General features: G+C 36.8%; 1 protein-coding gene across 1 annotated transcript in view; it reads right to left on the bottom strand.

The window, feature by feature from the left end:
- EMCN (endomucin) overlaps window positions 1–24151 on the bottom strand; it is a 118354-nt gene that overhangs the window by 31654 nt on the left and 62549 nt on the right. The window contains exons 4-5 of the mRNA XM_062199135.1: window positions 16205–16315; window positions 5958–5993 (exon numbers count right to left, since the gene is read on the bottom strand). Of these exons, the coding sequence (XP_062055119.1) occupies window positions 5958–5993; window positions 16205–16315 (147 nt within the window). The remainder of the gene's footprint in view (window positions 1–5957; window positions 5994–16204; window positions 16316–24151) is intronic.

Below are 24151 nucleotides of genomic sequence, written 5' to 3'. Positions count from 1 at the left end.
TGAAACTTAAACACAGACACTGCTAAAGGATCCAGATATCCTAACATCCATGCTAAACACCTACTCCTAAGTTTAAAACAAGATTTAATTTTTATTTATCTGAAAAGCAGAATGATGGATGGAGGGGAGCTTCCATCTGCTGATTCATTCCCTAAGTGGCTGCAACAGCTAGGTCTGGGCCAGGTCAAAATCAGGGATCAGGAACTCCATCCTAGTTTCTCACGCGGATGGCAGGGACCCAAGCACTTAGACCATCATCTGCTATCTTCCCAGGCGCATTAGAAAGAAACTGGATCCAAAATGAAGAAGCTGGGACTTGGATCGGCACTCCCATATGGCATGCTGGTATTGCAAGCAGTGGTTTAATTAGCTTTGCCACAACACTGGAGCCTAACTGCACTTTTGTTCTGGAAGAAAATACATTATCAGGCCAAGGAATCATGAACAGAATCATGGAATCCTGTTGCTTGAAGCAATATGTTAGGTAGAATAGCATTTTGAGTGCCATCCTTAATAGATTGGAGCCACTCTGTGGAATGCCGTGTTCAGAACTGTTAGGAAGCCAAATCTGAGAAAAATATGATAGATCAATTTCCAAAGGATATAAGAGGAGCTGAGTGGCAGCCTCAGGGCACCCATTTGCCAATCTTGCCTTGCCAAAACCTCTTATTTTATGTAGCCAAACTGAGGCTCAGGAGATTTAAAAAAAGTTTTTTAGGATTTTGCTGATGTTTGGTAACTAAACCATAAATAACACCTGGGTCTCCTGGACCTCCATCCTGATCCTTTCTCAACTACCCACATTCCCTCTCTAGGCTGTGAGCAAACACACAGCTGTGGTTTCCCTTTCAATAAATTTGGAGAATCACAGGCACTGACACAGTATGCTTCAGAATATGAACAAGTCTCTCCCTTGCCCACTTCAGGGCTGTAAAACATCCTCTAATGATCTTTGAAGGCATAGTCTCCATTCCCATCCAGTCTAGACTGAATTTCACCATTGGGTCTGTTTCTTGGATTACACTATAAAGTTGGCAGCATTCTCTCTTAGGAAATCTCTGTCATAGGGCCTTACCCAGGTTTTCCAGAACACCATTGATTTTAATTTTCCTATCAGGATATGCCAGATTTATATCCAAGTTGTTTTTATAAAATACATTGTGATTCCTAGAAGGATTTCAAATTAACCCAGTATTAATATATGCACCCATGAAACATACAGATATACTTGAGTTAATGCTAGTAGAGAATTATATGAAGATTAGAAAGAAAGATTGAGAGAAAATCATATGAGGTACATATATATTAATGGGAGGTGAATGTGGGAAGCAGTAGAGAGTTAAACATTCTATTTTAAGAAAAAAAATGAAATTGTATTTTATTTTTATTTCCCTTGTGTTGCCTGCATTTATTTTTGGTATGTGTGTATTTAATATAAATGTGCCTAACAGGTTAAACTCCATTGAATCAAACAATTGTTAATTGTTTCATATGATTTATAAATAATTCAAACTGGTCTCTACTTGCAGTTTGATGTAGTAATGTCCTGTTTTAAAAAAGAAATTTCACATTTCATCATTCACTCCTCCTTAATGTATTTTCTTTATGTGATTTTCATCAGAGCACACTCTATTGGGTGGTGTCTGAAGGCTTATTCTTCCTGGCCTTTTTTTTTTTTCATTCATCTAACAATAACAAGAATCGAGACCTACTGGGCATCTCCCACCAGATGTTGACGGAAATGCGGCACAGCATCGTGGCAGCTGTTGCATTGAAGGATCTTACATCTTAGTAGGGGAGATGAGAAGCACACCCAAAAACTGAGGGATGAGAAACACGCAATAAACAACAAACAAAACAGCATGCTAAAGATGAAAGAAAGACAAACAGTGTTAGAGTTTCTTGAATTTCACTTATAAACTGGCTCTTTTTAAAAATGATGTGGGGAGCTTAAGCAATGATTACTTACATACCATCAAATCCATCAACTAGAAATAGGAAATCAGAACAAATGCAAATGCATGAAGTAGACAGGCTACTTGTAAGAGTCACCAACACGCATTCACATGGTTGCTAGCACTGGTCATGGCAACAGAGTCAGGAGCATCCTGACACTCAGGGAAAGTGTGGCCTGCTCCAGGCTCTCATTATCAGAGAGGGACACGGTTATACTGCAAAGGTAAGTGACAGATTAGTTGTATAAACAATACATGGTAGGTGTATGAGGCACTCCTCCAGGACAGCATCAGCTCCCCTGGCCCGAACACACAGTCTCTATGCTTTGTCTTGCTTAGCTTGCCCATTTCTAGTCTATGAAGGTAGAAATAATAAAAAATAGCATTGTAAGATAAAACAGAGAGTATACAAGTAACTCTTAATTAGAGAGAAATTAGCTTGCAAGAGTTAATAATTAAAAAGTATAATAATTCATTTCAAATTCCTTGAACAAGATGTAGAAGGTAGCCTAAGATACTAACTATCCTGTGCAATTCTGTGTTTGAGGAGAGAAATGTGCTAAAACAATCCTTGACTTCTTTTTTATGTATAAGTTGTATTTATTTTTTTGAAAGTTGGGGTACAGATTGAGAGAGACAGACAAAGAGAGAGAGGGGAGAAAGAGAGAGAGAGAAAGAGAGAGAGAGAGAGATTCATTTCCAATCCTTGGTTCACTCCCCAAATGCCTTCAACACCTACAAGTCGATTAGACCAAAGCTGCATTACGTAACTCAATCAGTGTCTTCCACGTGGCTGACAGGGACAAAACTGCTTGAGTCATCATCTGCTGCCTCCCAGGTGCACATTAGCAGGAAGCCACAATAGAAGTGGAGGAGCTGGGACTTGAATCCAAGTCATCATAATTGCTGTGCTAAAAGCCCCCTCTTCCTCAAGAGAATTTGCTAGCTTTAAAATTTTATGTTTTAAAATATTTTATTTATTCATTTGAGAAAGAGAAGAGAGTGCTCTTATCTACATTATTACTCCTCAAAAACCCACAAGAGCCAGACCTGGGCCAGGCTGAAGCTGGGAGATGGAAACTCAATCCAGGCCTCCAAGTATTGCTCACAGGAGCCCAACTACTTGAGCTTATTGTTACCTCCCCGGGTCCACTTCAGCAGGAGAAGTGGGTATCAAATCTAGATATTCCAGTGAAGGACACAGTCATAACCACAAGGCCAAACGTCTACTCGAATTTTAAGATTGGTAGAGTCTTGTCAGGTTCTTTATTTTTCATAACTAGTATGCATGACCACCCAGAATGGCATTCCCTTTATGAGCTAAATATCAAAGGTGGTTTTCTAACTTAATTTCCACTGCCTTCAGATTTAATTGGACTTCTATAGCAATGCAAAAAAAAGTTTTATCTCAAATTTTCCTAATTTTCTTTTGGGTCACTAATGTGACTAGCTTCAGGTAATTGCATTCCATAAACTAGTAATAACTGTGAATGGAAATTTATTATCTTTTGGAAACTCCATAGAAATCCAGTTGAAGAAAGAAGGTGTGTTCTTTGTTTTTGATTTGAAAAGTTATTATTTTTCAGAAAATTATAAACAACATACAAAGAAGGAAAGAGGCAAATACTCATTACTTACATATATGTTAATTCATTTTGCTGTTAAGCAAATATTTGTAGCCCTGTGCTTTAAAGACACTGTGGCTCAGCGAGATAAAGTAACATGTATGACAGTAAGTGAAAGAACTAAAAGAGAAATGGTAATCATTTTTAGTTGTTTGCCTATCCTTGATCCTATGGATGTATACTTCACAAATTTGTTATCTTAACATTTTTGATGACAAATATACAATATATAAAGGCACACAGAAGTCTTTCATTTGAAAAAATCAAAATCAAATGATTAGAGTTGTTAACAGATATATAAAAATATCTGCTAATAAATTTGTTAATGCATTTGAATGTAGCTTTTATTTCAAACAATTTTTAAATTCATTTTCATTTTATTTGAAAGGCAGAGAGACACAGACACAACACGGACACACACGCAGAAGCTTCCTCCCGTTGGTTCACTTCCGAAATGCCTGCAACTGCCAGGGGTAGGCCAGGCCAAAGCTAGAACCCCACAATCCAATCAGAGTCTCTCATGTGGGTGAGAGGGACTCACACATTTGAGACATCACCTGCTATACTACAAGGTATGCATTAGCAGGCAGCTGGATCAGAAACGAAGGAGCCAGGACTCCAATCCAGGCATGTAAATATGGGAAGAGGGCATTCCAAGCATCATCTTAACCTTAATGCTAAATGTCCAACCTTGCCTTTATTCTTTAAAGACAAAATTCATTTGAAGTTTGAAAGTAACGAAATGAGAGTGATCTTTCTTGTAGCTTATAGAACTAGTCTCATTTCTTTTTAGTCCAGTATTCAAATCAATGGTTTTTGCCTTAACTGTTTCAGAACTAGTTTACATAACTACTTAAATTAACTAGTTTACATAACTATGTAGACAAAATTAAAATACCCTAGATGGGTGTTGAGTTCCCTTTAAAATACACTATAGATGACATTGTTAAAGACAATTCTTGTAAACGAATTGAAGGCTACTTCAGTTCTTTCTTAAAAGAAACCGAACGCTTGGCAGCTTCCCACTTTGCCTCTGTATTATGAATATTCGACTTATCCTCAACAGCCAGTCAGCGGACCAGAGAGGAAGCACTCCTCCAGGACAGCGTCAGCTCTCTTGGCCTAAATGCACAGCCTTTGTCTTGCTTAGCTTGTGCATACCCATTTTTTGACTAAGAAGATAGAAATAATAATTTAAAAAACGTTATGTGGTAAAACAGAGAATATACAAGTAACTCTTTATTAGAGAAATTATCTTGCAGAAGTTAATGATTGAAAGTGAGAAATATAATAAAACAAGAGGTAGAAGGTAGACTAAGATACTAACTATTTAGGACACTTGCTGTGAAAATGGTGTTAGAGTTACTCACAGTTTTTATTTTTTTAATTTTCCATAATTTCTAAGTTTATTTCACATTTTTATTTGACTTGTACCAAAGGTAGCCAGGATTGGAAACCTCTGAGTTTTTATTTATTTATTTATTTTTTATTTGACAGAGATATAGACAGTGAGAGAGAGACAGAGAGAAAAGTCTTCCCTCTGTTGGTTCACTCCCCAAATGGCTGCTATGGCCAGCGCTGCGCCTATCTGAAGCCAGAAGCCAGGTGCCTCCTCCTGGTCTCCCATGTGCGTGCAGGGGCCCAAGCACTTGGGCCATCCTCCACTGCTCTCCCGGGCCACAGCAGAGAGCTGGACTGGAAGAGGAGCAACCAGGACTAGAACCCGGCGCCCATATGGGATGCGGGTGCTGCAGGCGGAGGATTAACCAAGTGAACCAAGGCTCTGGCCCTGAAACCTCTGAGTTTTAACATTGGTATATACATCAGGTAGAACTATTTAATTTTGGTTTCAAAACTACAGGAAAAGTCAACCTTGCTATCTCCATCCTCCACCGGACTCACCCAGTGGTCTTCTCTAATCTCTTTTACTCTGTCATCCAAAGTTCATTTGGTTTAAAGCTAAGGAATGGCAAAAACACAAACACTTCTTGGAATGATAACACTGAAGATTGCTAACTGCGGTTTATAACATCATCTTTTTGGATGCCAGGACCAAGTACAGAGAAGACACTCTGTACTTCTCGGGACGGCAGTGGGCACACTGACAATAAGAACAGCCCAGAACACAGAGTTCTGGGCAGGGGACAATCCCACAGGCATTAAACACGCTTTAGGGTGGCTCCACTCACCTCACTCACAGCACTCAGGAGTGTCCTTGTATGTTCTTTTTTCACCCAAGCTCTCCTAAACATTTTTAGTTGTCATTGAATACTTACTTTCAAATCATTTTACCGTGTCCTCAAACTGGTTGACCTACTTTGTCTCATTTAGGGTATTTTACCCTTGAGTATACTCAGGGAAAAGCAAAAAGACTTACCTATTTCTGTTGTCTTGCTTGAACTCTGATTCTCAGCTTTAAAGTAAAGGAAAAGGAAAAAAAATCATTAAAATTGAATATCAAATACAAAATTTGCTCTTCTAGTTGTTTTAGTGGTAAGTGGATATAGATGGTTCATTTCTGATTCATTTTTCTTCAAATTATAAAATCATGAGGCTTTACACTTAGATGAAATTTCAGAGTAGGGAACAACTGATCTGCAAATATTAGACGAGAGAAATGAAATTACTTTCTCAAGGAGGGACCAAGACTGTAAATCAGATCTGTTGGTTCCAAATCTCATCTTCTTTCACTAAAATAGCTGGTTCTTCCTTCTACTAAGCTGCTCCAAATGCAAAGCTTATAAAATTCATTCCAACGTGAACATGGCAAAATGTTACATTTGGAAATGCAGTTAAAATAATTATTAGATTTAGAGGATTAGAATACAAAGAACATCAAAATTCTTTGTTCCCCTTATCAATAGCAAGTCATAACCTTTCTTGCTGATAGAATTGATGAGAATGAAAAAAGTTAAAGGCTATGTCAGACACAACTTTCTGTCTATCCTTTATTTTAATTTGGTTCCAGCTGTCGAAGTACATGATAATTTTAAAGGAACCTAAAATACAAAATAAAATAACTATGCATTAAGACATGACTAGATCTTGAGAAAAAATAACATATATCAAAAATGTGTTATATGATATGTTTTAAGAGCATTCCTCCAATCACATGAGAATAAACTGTTATTCTGAGAACAAAATTCTGAAAATCTCAAAAATATTTAATCAAGATTGGATATGAGATTATTCGTTTTTGTCAAAATTATGATATGTGACTAAGATATTATTATCTTGAAGATTCCTCTTGCATCTGTCTGTATGAAACGATATAAGAAAAGTTATGATTAAGTCCCCAAATAAGTGAAAGTGACACAAATGGTACAATTCACACACACACACACACACAAACACACTCAATCAATCAATATGCATGGAAGCTCACTGAGCACTCAGATAAATTAACATTTTCTAAAATGTGGGATCATAGCATTGTATGAAAGATTCTATAACATGTTATGACAAAATGTTCAATGGGTTTTTTCAGCTTTCGGCTTACTTGGTTATTTCAATGAGAAAACTTCAAAATTTCAATTTGATGCATACATGCATCTAATACCTGGCATATGCTTATCTTGATTCATTTATTATTATTTAAAATCTATTTTATCTAGACATTTCTTCACTAGAAAATTAATTTTATGAGAGAGATAGAAACGAGCTCTTACACACTTGCTCACCCCACAAATGACAAATGACTGGTTGACCTGAGGCCAGAGCCAGGATCTATGAACTCAATCCAGGTCACCCAGATGGGTAGCAGGAATCCAATTACTTGAACCATTACCAAAGCGTTGGCAGGAACCTGCAGCCAGGAGCCAGAAGCCAGAGGCTGGAATAGAACCCAGGCACTCTGATGTGGGCTGTAGGCATCTTAACTGCGAGGCTACCTGCCTGCTCCTCATCTTTATTTTAATTAGCTTCTGCAAAATATACTTCTGCCCTCTTATCACAACCAGTTTATATTTAAAGTGGGTTTCATGAATACTGCATATACTTGAGTCATCCTTTTTAATCTCACAATATCACTTTTATAATAGAAATGTTTTAAACCATTTTATTTTCTGAGATTATAATTGGCTTTAAATAGATAATATTTGTTGTTGTTTTCTTAAATTTCCCATCTGCTCTTTGTTCTTTTTACTTCTCTTACTGCCTTCATCTGGATTATTTTTAAGATTTATCATATGTACATGGTTGCTCTTACGATACTAACCTTACCTTTTTTCCTATTTTAGTGTTTGTGTGATTTTCATACCTTTTACTTCTACAAACATTTTAAGTCATTTGTTGTTTTTTTTAATTAATTGGCATTTGAAGAGACTGAACATGGTACAAAGTCATCTATATTTCCTCTATTTTTGCCACGTTCAGTGTCTTCACACCTTTATTTAGATTCAAATTTCCATCTGGCATATTTTTCTCTTCCTGAATGTCTTACTGATAATGAGTTTTCCCAGCTTTTCAATGTCTGCAGAAAATATTTTTAGAATTCTATGTGACATACTTTTCACCTCCCATGCTAAAGAAGTTGCTTCATTGTTTGCTGACATGCATTGTTTCTGAGGAGACTCTGCTGTCGGTTGTGTCTTTGTTCGGGTCTACTTAATACGTCATTTTCCCCAACAGTTTCTTTTAAGATTTTCTCTTCATCTCCAGCTTTCTATGATTTGATTATGATGTGCTTTGGTGTGGTTTCCTTCCTGTTTCTTCAGGTTGGTGCTCACTGGGCTTCCTGAATCTATGGGTTTATAGTTTTATATCACCTTAGAGAAATACTTCTTTAATTTATTTTTGTATTTCTCAATTCTTCTTCTGGTACTTCAATTATATGTGTGTTGGAAACTTTGAGTCCACAGATTACTAAGGCTTCATTCTTTTTTTCTTTGATCTTCATAAGGTTTCATTCTTTTGGGTTTCTATTGCTATGTCTTTATATTAAAAAAAAAAACTCACAATTTTATCTACTGATTCACTCTGTTGTATGTTCTAATTCACTACTTTCTATTCTTATAATTATTATTTACTTCCTTCTATTTTCTTTGTGTTTATTATTTTTTCTCTAGATTCTTTTTTGGGGGAGTCTTATATTAAAATAATTCAAATAATATAGGAAAGTTTAATGAAGTATTCAATAAGGCTTCATAGATTCTATAATATTTAATATTTTGTTCTATTTGCTTTGTATGTAAACATTATAATATGCACATATACTTGTACACTCATACTACTTTTTAAAAGCAAGGGTGGATATTTTAATACTACCTATTGTGAGATGATTCTTGACATAACTGAACTTGAACCATTGTTTTCCTTCCTATTTCATGTATTTTAGAGCTCTGTATTTCAAAGTAACACTGGCTTTAAGTAAAGTGTTGCACACATTTTGATAAGTTACTTAAAATGTGGTAAGACTTGCTTTACCACTAAGGCTATGATCTCTTAAAGAATTCTTATCTATTTGAAAATAATTTGCTTTCTTTAGGTGAGGCAGAGTGTTCCACAGATGTCCATTAATCATGGTGATTAATTTTTGTCATTGTGATCTACTGTTCTCTCAGCTCCTGAGACAGGTATACTAAAACTTGCAATAAAATTGTGGATTTGTCTTTTTCATTAAATTTTTTAAAGATTTATTTATTTTATTTGAAAGTCAGAGTTACACAGAGAAAAGAGGAGAGTCAGAGAGTGAGAGAGGTCTTCCATTTGCTGGTTTACTCCCCAACTGGCTGCAACAGCTGGAGCTGCACTGATCTGAAGCCAGGAGCCAGGAGCTTCCTCCAGGTCTCCCACGTGGGTGCAGGGGCCCAAGGACTTGGGCCATCTTCTATAGCTTTCCCAGGCTACAGCAGAGAGCTGGATCAGAAGTGGAGTGGCTGGGACTCAAACCAGAGCCCATATGGGATGCTGGCACTCTAGGTGGTGGCTTTACCCGCTATACCACAGCGCTGGCCAATTAAATTTTTACTTTACACATTTTCAGGTTATATCATCATATGCGTAAACAAGTTAACTTGGTTTATTTTCCTGGAAATTTAAGTATTTTGTTACTGTGAAAAGGCCCTGTTTATTTCCATTTAGTTTTTTTGCCTTGAATTCTACTTTTTCTGAAACTAATGTGTCTTTCTAACATAATTAATTGTGAGCTTCAGTGAATATTGTTTCTTCATCCTTTTAAATTCAACTATTGTGCAACTTCTATAAGCAGCATATCGTTGGGCTGTGTTCATTTTGACAATCTACTTTAAAAACTTGGAATATCTACACAATCAAGATTTGATTCATTATGGTTACTTGTATATAGTTGTGTTTCATTGCCATCTTATTCCCTGCTTCTATTTGTCCTGAGGTATAACTTTTTAAGCTTTATTTTGAACAGATTAATAAGTTTTTAAATGAATCTATTATTTTTCTTTATTCTGAATATTTTCTTCTGACATATTTCAAGCACACTGATTCTTTTTTCACTGGTCTCTAAGCTACGTTAAGCTCAACCAGTGAGCTCTTACATTTCATTTGTTAAGTTATAATATTTTATTTTTCTTTTTTTAAAGAATTATTTTATTTATTTGATAGATAGAGTTTCAGAGAGAGGTAGAGACAGAAAGAGAGGTCTTCCATTCGCTGGTTCACTCCTCAGATGGCCACAACGGCCAGAGCTGTGTTGATCCTAAGCCAGTGGCCAGGAGCCAGAGCTTCTTTCAGGTCTCCCATGTGGGTGCAGGGGCCCAAGGACTTGGGCCATCTTACACCGCTTCCCCAGGCCATAACAGAGAGCTGGATTGGAAGAAGAGCAGCCGGGACTAGAACCAGAGCCCATATGGAATGCCGGCACTTCAGGCCAGGGCTTTAACCCACTGTGCCACAGCGCTGACCCCAGTTACAATATTTTCATTGTGTTCTTTGTCTCCCCTGTTGTTTCCATGTCTTTGGTGAAATTATAAATCTCTTTTAATCCATTGTGCACATTATGAATAGCTGATAAATTTAATATGTTTACTTTCTGTATATTTGTTTTTACTGCCTAGTGTCTTTCTCCTTTTGGTTTTTCATCAAATGATCTTGTACTCAAACCATCTAGCTATTTTTTACTTAGTGCAAATTATAACATTTCATAGAATTGCAGAGATAACTGGAGGCTTATGATGATGCCACTGTCTTTAGATAGTTTTGTTTCTTTCCACGCCGTACCTTCCAAGTGTCATATCCAAATAAGTCATTGCCCAGACAAATGTCACAAAGCTTTTCCCCCATGTTTTCTTCTAAGAGTCTTACAGTTTCAGGTCCATCGAAAATGTAAACAAGATTGCATCACCGCCCTGATCTCAGCCCCGCCTCACACTGTGTATGCCATTAGAGGAAATTCTATGACCTCCACCACAGCCTATGTGGCCCAGTGTGGAATGGCTACCGCTTCCCACTCTGATGCTATCTACTACTGCCTCTTCTTCCCTTCATTGTTCCGCAGGGGCCTTCTCTTCATCATCCAAACAACCTAATCCATCCACATAACGACCCCTAAGCACATTGTGTTTCCTCTTCTCTGAACTCCCCAGATATCCATGTATTAACCCTCTCACTTCATTTAGTTTTTTCCCCCAAATGTCACTTGTTCAAAGAGGGCTTCCTTAAGTCCTGATTGAGAATTGACACTGCCATCACCATCCCTTCATTCTTTTCTTTACTCACCTTTTTTATTGTTTAGAACGCGGCTATTTGATAACAAGGTATTAATGTTTACCTTATTTATTATCTTTTTATCCACTAGGAGACAAATTCCACGATGGCACTATCTGTCTAGTTTATAAATATTTCCCACAATGAATAATAATGTCAGGCACACAGGTGTTCTTCCAAAATACTCCTTGTGAGTAAATTATCTTGCTGATTAATTCAGCAGGCTCACATTTCCTTAACTTAAAGTGAGAGCACAGAATTAATCAGGATTGCTATTTAAAAACTCTAGGATTTTAGGAATTTGCTTTTTTACAGGAAGAACAAAAGTAAATAAACAAGGGAACTACACACAACTCTCAGAGAATGGGAATAGATGAGAGAGAAATGTTTTTGAGGACATGCTTTGCTTTTATCTGCATTCTACATTTCTAGGGAATAAAGCAGTAGACCTCAATAACTCTTCCACTCTAAATGAAACTTGCCAGTCTAGTCTTGATAGGACACATTCATAACACTTTTATCTGGTGTTAGCTATCCAAAAGACCATTCCCCATATGTTTAAGAGGGAAGTGATTCTTCAGTTATTCAACTTTCTTCTAATATTAAATTGTTTTGTTCTCTGTCTCTTTCCCCTGCATGTGAGGAGTGCAAAAGTGGTACTCTGCTAATCAGGAATCTGGAGGGAGGGGTAAAGTTTTCATCACTTGGAGAGCAGAATTGTGTGCAAACTCAATCTACTGAGAATCCATGCTGTGCAGGAGGTACCATGAAGAACGGAGAGTAATGAGTGCCCGAGGAATGAATTTCAGAATACAGAACTAAAGGACTTAGTGTGGAACTGACAAATCAAATGACAAATGAAAAGGACAGCAGTAAATGTTGCTATTTCATTATCTCGCTTTCCAGGGTGTTTCAGTTTTTTTAAAGAAATGGCTTTGATGTGTTTTTTAACTCCTTGGAAGAAAGCCATTTCAAACTGTGTTTAGAAGCTAAATAAATACGATAGTCCTCAGAACCGAGTTGTGGAGGGCATTTTACTTCATGAATCAGAGAAATTAAGAGTCTTAAGTGACTCATGGGATTGACCACATACTTCTTTGTAAATATTAATTTTAATAAACCACAGCCCCTGAATGAAATTTTGCTCATCATCAACCACTGAATGGATGAGTGTTTGATGCACAGTACACATTATTTGAATGTAGTCTTCCAGAAGCTACTGCAACCTATTCATGTACATATGCAATTTTATTCTTGTTTGCATTAGGAATAATCATATTATGAAGTGGGTGACTTTTGATTTGCCAAAGTTACCTTTCAGTTATTTGCCTATGAAATAGGTTCTATTTGCCAGAAGACAAAACACTATCATAAGGGAAAAACTAATGTTTTTCATATGGAGAGTTGACCTTATCCCTCAAATTCTTCTACGGGGTTACTGTCTCACTAAAGGTAATTATTAGTTTGCAATTATGGTGTGAAATCTAGCTAATGATTTTACATTGTGCTCAAATAAGATGATTACAATAAAAAAGGGGAAACAGTGTTCTTAATGTATTGCTATACTAGAGTAGATCTTGAATTCCTGATCTCCATCCATCGCTCTCTTCATTGGAGGTCTCTCAAAGCCCTCGTCTTGACTGTTGAAGAACAGTTTTTAGTTTAGTTCAGTTCAGTTTAGTTTTGTTTTCTTTTTTCTTAAAGGAGAATGGGATTGGGAATGGGAGAGGCAGGAGGAGTTGGAGTGGGAGGGTGGGTTTGATGGGAAGAGTCACTATATTCCTAAAGTTGTACTTATGAAATTTGTACTCATTAAATAAATGGTTTCTTTGGGGAAAAATAAAGTCTAGGGGAGGAAGTGTTAAAAAAAAAGAAGAGCTTTAGACTATGTGTCATCTGTCACTGCTTCTTTTTCAGGGCTATGAATTTGCCAATAATGCATCCATTACTGATAGTGGATAGTGTCTCATAAGGTGATTATGGCAGATTGCTAACTTTTCCAATCAGGACATTTTGACAATACATACGAGTACACATTATTTGTATCATGGAAGCTAGAATGTGGGAAGTGCTTGTTGTGAGGATTTATGTGGCCAGGAAGTGGCAAGGTGTCGGAAATCAAGGGAGGTCTAGCTTCTGCCACTCTGTCTCAGGAACAATTTCATTTGGTTCATAGAGTTTCTCCATCTCCTCTCATACTCCCCATTCTTGTCTATTAAGTTTACTGTACTTCTTCATAATGCCTGTTTCCAAATGTCCTGGGCATGCCCATGAATCACCATGACTGTCTCAGACTCTCTTTTAAAGCTTCACTAGCAGTTTCCACAGCTAATTCCAGTTCTTGCTTGAATTTTGTAGCTCAGATTATGAACACAACTTTATAAATATTACTTACATACCACTAAATTCACTCATTTTAAGTATGCAACTAATAATTTTTAGTCAATTTACAGAGTTGTACATCCCACTACATAATTTTATTTTAGAGCATTTCCAACAACATCAAACAACGTCTTGAGCCTCTTTGCAGTCAGTCTCCACTGTCATCCACAGTTGCAGGCAATCACATAGGAGCTTTCTGTCCTTATGAAAATGTCCTTTGTGTATACTTGATATCAATGAAATCATAGTATATGCCATATTTTGCATATGGCTTTTTCACTGAGCATAATTGAGGTGGAATGAGAAGGCGATGCCAAGATGGTCACTGGCAAGCGAGTGTCAGTTACTCAGGAATGGCTACAGAACCCACCTGGCAAAGGAGCCTGTCTGGCAACAGGCAGTGACTGGTTAGGGCATAAACTGTCCCTTGACCAGATTGGCTGCCTCGGCTATATAAGCTGCTGTACCAACTGAAATAAACGAGTCTGTGGGTTGCTCGCCTCTGGCCTGCTTTCACCTGACTCCCAGGGTCTGTGTGGCAACTCTGTGCCTCTTGCCCCCACTGCGCTCCTCCCCTCAGAACAAATCCACAGCAACATATAATGTTTTAAAGATTCATCCTTGATTATTATAGCTTTAGAGTGTGTTTTGAAATTGGGCCGTGGAATGCCTCCAGCGTTGTTCTTTTTAAAAAAGTGTTTTGGATATTGTAGGTCCTTCTCATTTCCATAAAAAATTAGGGAAAAGCACTTCAATTTCTAAGAAAATTGAATTGAGATTTTGATAGGCATTGTATTGAATATATCAGTCACTGATCAACTTAGGAAGCACTGTTACTTACAGAGCCTTCTGGTCTGTGAACATGAAATGCGCCTTTATTTACACTTTTCACTTCTCACTGAAATGCATTGTACTTTAGAATACAAGTTTAAAATTTTCTACTCTTAAGTTCTTTCTTAAATAACTCATACTTTTGGGGCCAACACTGTGGTTGAGTGGGTTAAATCGCTTCCTGCAGTGCTGGCATCACATGTACTGGTTTGAGTCCCAGTTGTTTCACTTCCAAACCAGTTCTTCACTGGTATACATGGGAAAGTAGTGGACAATGAGCCAATCCCTGGGCCTTTGCACCCACATGGGAGACCCAGAGAAGGTTCCTGGCTCCTGCCTTTGGTCTGGCATAGCCCTGGCTGCTGTGGCCATTTAGGAAGTGAACCAGAACATGGATGATCTGTCTGATTCTCCTTCTTTTTCTCTGTAACTCTATATTTCAAATAAATAAATAAATATTTAAAAATAGTTTATACTTTAATGTTATGAATGAAATTATTTCCTTAATCTTATTTTGAATTGCTATTGCTAGCATAAATAAATATGATTTATTTTTATATATATTGTGCCACGTGATAGAAGCTACTCTTGATTGTTACAATAGTTTTATTGTGAATTATTTGAATTTTCTACATGGATTATTGTGTGGTCTACTTATTAAAAATTGTTTTATTTCTTCCTATTCAGCTAGAGAGAGCCATCTCCTTATCCATCCATCTGTCCTTTATCCATCTATTTACATGCTATCTAGATTCTCTGGTTATAATGCTGAATAGAATTAATGAGGATAGGCATCTTTGCAGTGTTCATATATTGAGGAGAAAATCTTATATCTTTCACTATTAGGCATGATGTCAATAGTTGGGTTTTCTTAGATGGAGGAAGTTACATTTAGTTCTATGTCATTCAGAGTTTTTCTTATGAATGGGTATTAGATTTCATCAAATGCTCTTTCTGCATATAGTGCTAATATGGTGTGTTAGACAGGTAACATTCATATATTAAACAAACCTCCCTTTCTGGAATAAATCTCACTTGTTCATGTTTTGTATTCTATTTTATGTATTACTGTATTTGTTAATGTTTTATAAAGGATATTTGCATTTATGTTTCTGAGGAATATTGGGCTATAGTTCTCTTTGCTTGTTTCTTTTTTTTTTCCTTATTATTCTCTACCTTTGATATCAGGTTAATAAGGGCCTAATGTGCAATGCTTCTTTCTCCTCTACTTTCTGAAAGAGTTCTGGAAGATAGATATCCACTTTTTGAAAATAATTTTATAAAGTTTGTCGGTGAGGTCATCCTGGCCTGGAGTTTTCATCATAAAATATTTAGAATTTGTATTTTGTTTTTTTTAGTTGTTATAGGTCTTTTCAAACTTCCATATCATCTTGAGATACTTTGAGAAATTTGTTTCTTTCTTAGCTATTTCCCATTTTATGAACATTTTCTAGTTTGTTGGCAGAGTTGTTATTTGTAGAATAACTGATATCATAGATTATTATTGTGTATCCTTAAATTTGTCTTCCTTGATACACAATCAATTGTAGCTATGGTGGAATGCATCAACACTATAAAAATAAAGTTTTCATTAGATGGTTCTCCTTGGTAGAGAATCTAACTATAAGAATGTATAATATCCAGTTTCTTTGCAATTGTGGGATGGAAAACATTCTGTGACTAACTCTGTCCAGTTCACTAATTAGTCTCTTCAGCACACATCCTCATACTTACTCTTGTGTTGGGAACTTTGTAACGTTGAAACAGCACTGATAGGTGGAAGATTTGTCACTGTGTCATTTGCAGTGACAGACTCATTCTTTGTGACACCATTGCTTGTGGTTCCTAGTTATGTAAGAAGAATGAAGAGCAATCAGAAGTAAACCAAGATAGGCTTATTAATATTCACATTAACATCCATTTATAACTTGAAGATTAAGTATTGAAAATTTTCTGATTAGGATTTAAAAACTCAGCATTTTAATGTTCACTTTTTTAGTGATTCAGTTCATTACTTTAAAGATAGTGGAGGGACATTAGACTTTCCTATGTGCCTACTACAAATAATCTCATTTGATGATTATAATAATTCTATGAATGAAATAATCATCATGATCACTATTTTATGTATGAGGCTCAGAGAAATTTGGTAATTTCTCCATTGTTTCATTAGGAGAGCTTATGGCCTGAATCTAATTCTTCTTGTGCAAAAGTTAATCACCCAAATATGCTGGTAAGGAAGTGATAGTAGTTAAGGACAGCACCATGGGTTTCATGATGCATGGGAGAGAGTTTTCAAGTAGATGGACTGTTCAGAGGAGAAAGTAAATCAAATAAACTCCTGATTATGCTTAGTTCATTCTTGGAAGAACAAAAAAGGAAAATTAAAAACAAAGAAAAGAGAAGCTGAGCTTTTCAAAAATGACATTGGAATAATATGACCTCAAACACTTTGAAATTATGAAAATGCTAGAAAACAAAATGATTGATGCCCTTTAGTTTTTCAAAGTTTAATATAGAGACAATTGAGCTAGTAAAGATAGACATATCAGTTGGTGTGTACTTAGTGTTAGCTACATGTGATGTTTGCTAGAGATACAGGGGAAAGCATTTGGTAGATTCCTATCAGAGAGTAGAATGAGCACAAATTGTTGGCACCTTCCTGAAATTCCAGTGAGCTTCCATTTTGTGACATTATTGTATAATGTGAATTCCTGGTGCAGTTGAGAGATTCATCATGGAGAAACTGATAGTTTGGGAGAATACCTCATAAACAGTTGAGAAATACATACATCTTCAGGTAAAAAGCTTTCAAGAATTGGTTTAGGCAAACAAACATGAAGATGAAGCAATTGCTTCCCACTGGGACTCCAACATATACATGGGAAATGTCAGGAGTTCTTCAGAAATCTTTGAAGCTGAGCTGAAATTGGAAAGTATAAAATGCTATCTTCATGGCCTAAAAATTTTGTTGATATAAACCAGACTCAATAGTCTTGGTGGCAGAAATATGCAGTTAAGAAAGATGGTTGGCTGCCATATTGAAAAAATACAAAGAAGAAATAGTTGGTAAAATAATACCAAGGATTTTGCTTGGAGAATAGCCCATTAGTGTGCAATATGCTTCTTCTTCTTCTTCTTCTTTTTTTTGACAGGCAGAGTGGACAGTGAGAGAGACAGAGAGAAAGGTCTTCCTTTGCCATTGGTACACCCTCCAATGGCCACCGCAGTCGGTGTGCTGTGGCCGGCGTACCGCGCTGATCCGAAGCCAGGAGCCAGGTGCTTCTCCTGGTCTCCCATGGGGTGCAGGGCCCAAGCACTTGGGCCATAGGAGAGAGCTGGCCTGGAAGAGGGGCAACCAGGACAGAATCCGGTGCCCCGATTGGGACTAGAACCCGGTGTGCCAGTGCCACTAGGCGGAGGATTAGCCTGTTGAGCCACGGCACCAGTGTGCAATATGCTTCTAAAATGAGAGTATAAAGGGAGAGAACTATCCAACATGGGAAGTGGGATACACAGCAGACTCATAGAATTTCAAATGTCCTAAATAGCACTCTGGCCTCAGAATCAGCCCTTAAGGCATCCAGATCTGGCTGAAGAGCCCATGAGAGTATTGTAGGCATGGAAAGCCAAGACACCCTGGAAAAAAAAAAAAAAAAAGAAGACCTAAATGAAAGATCTCTACTAGTGAGATCCCAGTGGAAAGAACGGGGCCATCAAAGAAGGAGGTACCTTTCTCTGAAGGGAGGAGAGAACTTCCACTTTGACTATGACCCTGTCAGAATAAGATCAAAGTCGGCGAACCCTAAAGGCTTCCATAGCCTTGGCAACTCATGACTAGAGCCTAGGGAGATTACTGATGCCATAAACAAGAGTGTCAAATTGTTAACTCAACAACAGGAGTCACTGTGTACTTATATCTCATGTGGGATCTGTCCTTAATGTGTTGTCTAATGTGAAGTGATGCTATAACTAGTACTAAAACAGTATTTTTATACTTTGTGTTTCTGTGTGGGTGCAAACTGATGAAATCTTTACTTAGTATATACTGAATCGATCTTCTGTATATAAAGATAATTGAAAATGAAAAAAAAAACAACCTGGTGTTTAATTGGAAATTGCATAGAAAATCAATTAATTTTTAAAAAATATCATGCAGGATCTCTGTCTTTAATGTGCTGTACACTGTTATTTAATGCTATTACTAGTACTCCAACAGTATTTTTTCACTTTGTGTTGCTATGTGGGGGCAAACTGTTGAAATCTTTACTTAATATATACTAAACTGATCTTCTGTATATAAAGAGAATTGAAAATGAATCTTGATGTGAACAGAAGGGGAGAGGGAGCGGGAAAGGGGAGGGTTACGGGTGGGAGGGAAATTATGGGGGGAGAAGCCATTGTAATCCATAAGCTGTACTTTGGAAATTTATATTCATTAAATAAAAGTTAAAAATAAATAAATAAATAAATAAATAAATAAAAATAAAAAATAAAATGAGAGTGGAGTTAGAGCCACACTCAATTCAGGACAGGCTGTCCATTGCACTGCATCAACTAGGCAATGGAGGGAAGCTTAAAGCCTTTTATATATAAATTAATATTTTTAAACATACATGGTTGACCCCAAATAAATAGAATGAAAAATGTGATGCTGATGCTGCCACAGCCATAGAACTTCAAATTTTACTAGTATACATACATGCTTAAATCCTATCTTAAGTGAGGAAAATATGTAACTCAGATATAATAATATATGTGAATCCTAGCTGTGTTAGCATCTTTCTGAGAAAATTTTCCCAAACGCAGTTTGGGTTCACACCTAGCAGATTCTGGACTACCGCTGAATTACTGACAGCTCAGAGAAAAAGAAAATCGGTCTTAAAGTAGGTTTTTAAACTTAAATACTTGGTTGTCTTTCAGATTTCCTGTCTGGTCACCTTCTCCCAGATAACTGGTTTGGTCTACAGGTATGACTTGTCTTGTAAGACTAGGTAATACCATATGTATTCAGTTTGGCAAACATAATTTTGCCAGAAAAACATTACTTAATAAGAGAATCACAACTTTGACCACAATGATATCTTTATATGACAACCGTTGCCTACTGTTGAGCAGAAGCATGGGGTGCTGCTTTGTGATTATATTGAAATTTTTAATGATAGATTCATTTAGTACATTTTGGAGAATTAAATTTATTAGGAGAAATAAAAGAAACATGAATTGTATTAGAAATGTAATGTACAATTGCAGCAGATTGACTTGAAAGGAAGGATTTATGAATTTTAATTTTACAGAGAGGGAGATTAATAGCTTTATTCTTTTGGATTTATATGGTTGGAAGTACAGTGCTGTTTATCTGATGCCAGTAGCAACAGCATGTGGCCATTTTCTGCTAAGAAACAGAACAAAGAGTAGGTGGCTTTTTGACAAAATTATCATTTATAAAAAACATATACTGTTGAATACTAGTACTGTGGAACAATATTTAGCTTACATATAAAGATGCTCTTAAGCTACTTAGAAATAAATCAAGGAGGTGAAATATCTGTACACTGAAAGCTATAAAGAATTTGTGTAGATTGAAGGAATCACAAAAAACAAGATAGCCCATGTTCATGAACCACAAGTTTATGAAAATGCATAATATGGAAAAAATTTGCACAGATTACAAAATTTTAGCACCAAAATAAACTTATTCTTTAATGCCATTTTCCATGTTCTTTTTTTTAAAACTTCACTCTCTTTATCCATCTATTTATAGATAGGTTGTTTTAGTGTCTTGACTATTGTGTCTAATGCTGCAATGAACCTGGGTGTGTAGGTATCTTTATGAACTGATGATTTCATTTCCTTTTGGTATATACTCAAAAAATGGATTGTGGAGTTATACAATGGTTCTGTTTTTTTATTTCTTTAAGGACTTCCAAACTCTTTTCTGTAATGACCACACCAATCTACACGCCTATTAACAGTTCCCTTTTTTCATATTCTTATCATTTACTAAACATATACTACAGAATACCTGTAATGCGGTACCACTGGACTTTTTGATAATAGCCACTCTAACAGTTGAGAGGCAAGTATCTCTTAGTGGTTTGACAAGCATAAATTTCCAGAAAATCACCAACTACCAAAATGGAAGTAAGAAGAAATATAACATCTGGAAGATCTATAGAGAGTAAAGAGTCTGAGTTAGTTAGAAACAAAACAGAACAAGACATTTTCCACAAAGAAATCCCAGGAGAAGACTGCTTTGCTGCCAATACTAATTTAATGAGCAATTTCTACAAATCTTCAAAGCTACTCCAAAAAAGTAGGAGAAAACTCCCCAGTTCACTCTATGAGGCTAACATTACCTAACACCCCAAACAGCCAAAAGCATAACAAAAAATTAGAAACCTTTGTATGTTATGAATGTAGGCACAAAAGTCTTAAATTAAAAACACAAATCAAATCTAGCATCATATAAAAAGGTTTCTATACAATAACTGAGTTGGATTTATACCAGGAATTCAAGAGTGGTGGAACATATAGAGGCCAATATCAGATGCCATATTAATAAAATAAAGATGAAAAACACATAATAATCTCAGTATCTGAGTATTGATAAATGAATTTTTTAAAAATACAGTACCCTTGCATGATAAGAAGAAATGAAATAGTGAGGGCGTTCACTGATAATCCGGGAAAAGATAGTTCAATAAAAGTGGAGTTATTGTAGTCTCAGGAAAAGGCTCGGGAAAAAATTGCAGAGGAAACTCTTCTGGATCTAGTGGATGTGACACGGAGGACCTTTGGAGAGAACAAGGACTCCCACGGCGTGGAAGACCAGCCACAGAGTCTGCGCACCAGCGCTGGAAGGGGAGGTGAGACAAAAACCTCAGTAACCCGAGACATTGGCGGGGGAAAGGCAGAAAGAGCCTAGAGGGAAAGAGGCTTGAAGCCCCACTGGGGAAAGTTCACCAGGCTGACTGGAGGAGAGAAAAAAAAAAAACGAATAAATAAAGGGAACCGGCACAGACACTAGCCTCTCTCTCCACTCTACTTAAAAAGCCAAGCAAGACAAAGAGCAGGTGCCATTTTGGACATACATAAAGTGGCGCCCGCCATCAGCCAAGCAGAAAAACCTGACTCTGGTGGGGAGAAATAATAGGAGGTTAGGACCTAGTGAAAGTGTGGAGCTAACAAACTGAGATTGTGAAAATCTGAGGGGGGGGGGTGAGAGAATTCACCAAGTACACAAACTTGGTAACCTTGGAAACCAGGTGAGAGACTGCAGAGAAATTTGAACCACACTGAGGGCTGCATAAACCCTTTATGTAGTCCCTGGGGTAGAGCAGACGAATACCCACAGGGGCCAGATTTCATACATCAACTACCCTCAATTCCACTCAGCTGTGCGGAATTACTTCCCTTCTGAGTCAAAAAAAAAAAAAAAAAGAGAGAGAGAGAGAGAGAGAGCAAGAGAGAACAACCTGGATGAGTCACCTTTGGCACACCCTTAACCCTGAAGAACCAAAAAAGCTCTCTGGCCACACCCATCACAGCCTCTGAGGATCCATTAAAGCAGACAGTCCACATAATCTAGAGTCATAGTATTACGAGAAAAAACACCACAGCGAAGAAACCAAAGAATATCTCCAATATGCCAAACAACAAATGTAGAAACTGAGGTAACAAGAACAAGGAAGACACTATGATGCTCCCAAATGAAAAAGACACCCCAATTCAAGATTATGAAGATGATGAGATAGAAGAAATGCAAGAAGCGGATCTCAAAAAATTGATAATAACATTAAGAAGTTCTCAAAAACAAATTCTTGAACTACAGAAATCCTTACTGGACAAGATAGAAAATCTGTTGTGTGAAAATGAAATATTAAGGAGGAATCAAAATGAAATAAAACAACTAGTAGAACATGAAAGTGTGATAGTGACAAGAAATCATAATGAAATGAAGAATTCAATAGATCAAATGACAAACACATTAGAGAGCCTTAAAAACAGAATGGGTGAAGCAGAAGAGAGACTATCAGACTTAGAAGACAGAGAACAGGAAAGTATACAGTCAAACCAAAGAAAAGAAGAGGAAATTAGAAATCTAAAAAATATTGTCAGGAATCTACAGGATACTACTAAAAACCCAACATTCGGGTTCTAGGAGTTCCTGAAGGCATGGAGAGGAAGAAAGGATTAGAAGGCATTTTCAGTGAGATACTAGCAGAAAATTTCCCAGGTTTGGAGAAGGACAGAGGCATCTTAGTACAGGAAGCTTATAGAACCCCTAATAAACATGACCAAAAGAGATCCTCACCATGACACGTTGCAATTAAACTCACCACAGTGAAACATAAAGAAAAGATCCTAAAATGTGCAAGAGAGAAATGTCAGATTACTCTCAGAGGATCTCCAATTAGACTCACAGCTGACTTCTCATCAGAAACCCTATGAGCTAGGAGGGAATGGCGAGATATAGCCCAGGTACTAAGACCCAGATTATATCCTGCAAAGCTCTCATTTGTGAATGAAGGTGAAATAAAGACCTTTCACAGCAAACAGAAATTGAAAGAATTTGTCGCCACTCATCCAGCCCTGCAAAAGATGCTTAAAGATGTGTTACACACAGAAATACAGAAACATGGCCATCAATATGAAAGAAGGTAAAGGAAGAAAATCTACTAGTAAAAGATCATAGGAAGCTCAAAGCATATACTAGAAAATATCTTTGGGAAAATGGCAGGGCAAAGTTACTACTTATCAATAATCACATTGAACGCTAATGGCCTGAACTCTCCAGTTAAAAGGCACAGACTGGCTGAATGGATTAAGGAACAAAACCCATCTATTTACTGCCTGCAAGAAACACATCTTTCCAACAAAGATGCATGCAGACTGAAAGTGAAAGGTTGGAAAAAGATATTTCATGCCAACAGAAACAAAAAAAAGTATGTGTAGCCATATTAATATCAGACAAAATAAACTTTAACACAAAAACTGTTAAGAGAGACAAAAAGGGACACTATATAATGATTAAGGGTTCAAATCAACAGGAAGATGTAACTATTATAAATGTATATGCACCTAATTACAGGGCACCGGTTTATTAAAAAGACATGTTAAGGGACTTACAGGGAGACTTAGATTCCAATACAATAGTACTGGGGGACTTCAATACTCCACTCTCAGAAATAGACAGATCATCCGGACAGAAGATCAACAAGGAAACAGCAGATTTAACCAACACTATTGCCCAAATGGATCTAACAGATATCTACAAAACTTTCAATCCTACATCTAAAGATTTTACATTCTTCTCAGAAGTGCATGGAACCTACTCTAGGACTGACCACATACTAGGCCACAAAGCAAGTCTCAGCAAATTTAAAAGAATTAGAATCATACGATGCAGCTTCTCAGACCACAGCAGAATGAAGGTAGAAATTAGCAACTCAGGAATCCCTAGAGAGTATGCAAACACATGGAGACTGAACAATACGCTCCTGAATAAACACTGTGTCATAGAAGAATCAAAAGAGAAATCAAAAACTTTCTGGAAGCAAATGAGGATAACAACACAACATATCAAAACTTATGGGATACAGCAAAAGCAGTGTTGAAAGGAAAGTTTATAGCAATAGGTGCCTACATCAAGAAATTGGAAAGGCACCAAATAAATAA

Source organism: Lepus europaeus, chromosome 8, assembly GCF_033115175.1.
Source record: "Lepus europaeus isolate LE1 chromosome 8, mLepTim1.pri, whole genome shotgun sequence".
Taxonomy (NCBI): domain Eukaryota; kingdom Metazoa; phylum Chordata; class Mammalia; order Lagomorpha; family Leporidae; genus Lepus; species Lepus europaeus.
The sequence above is the reverse complement of the archived record's forward strand: the minus strand, read 5'-3'. Positions and strand labels throughout refer to the sequence as shown.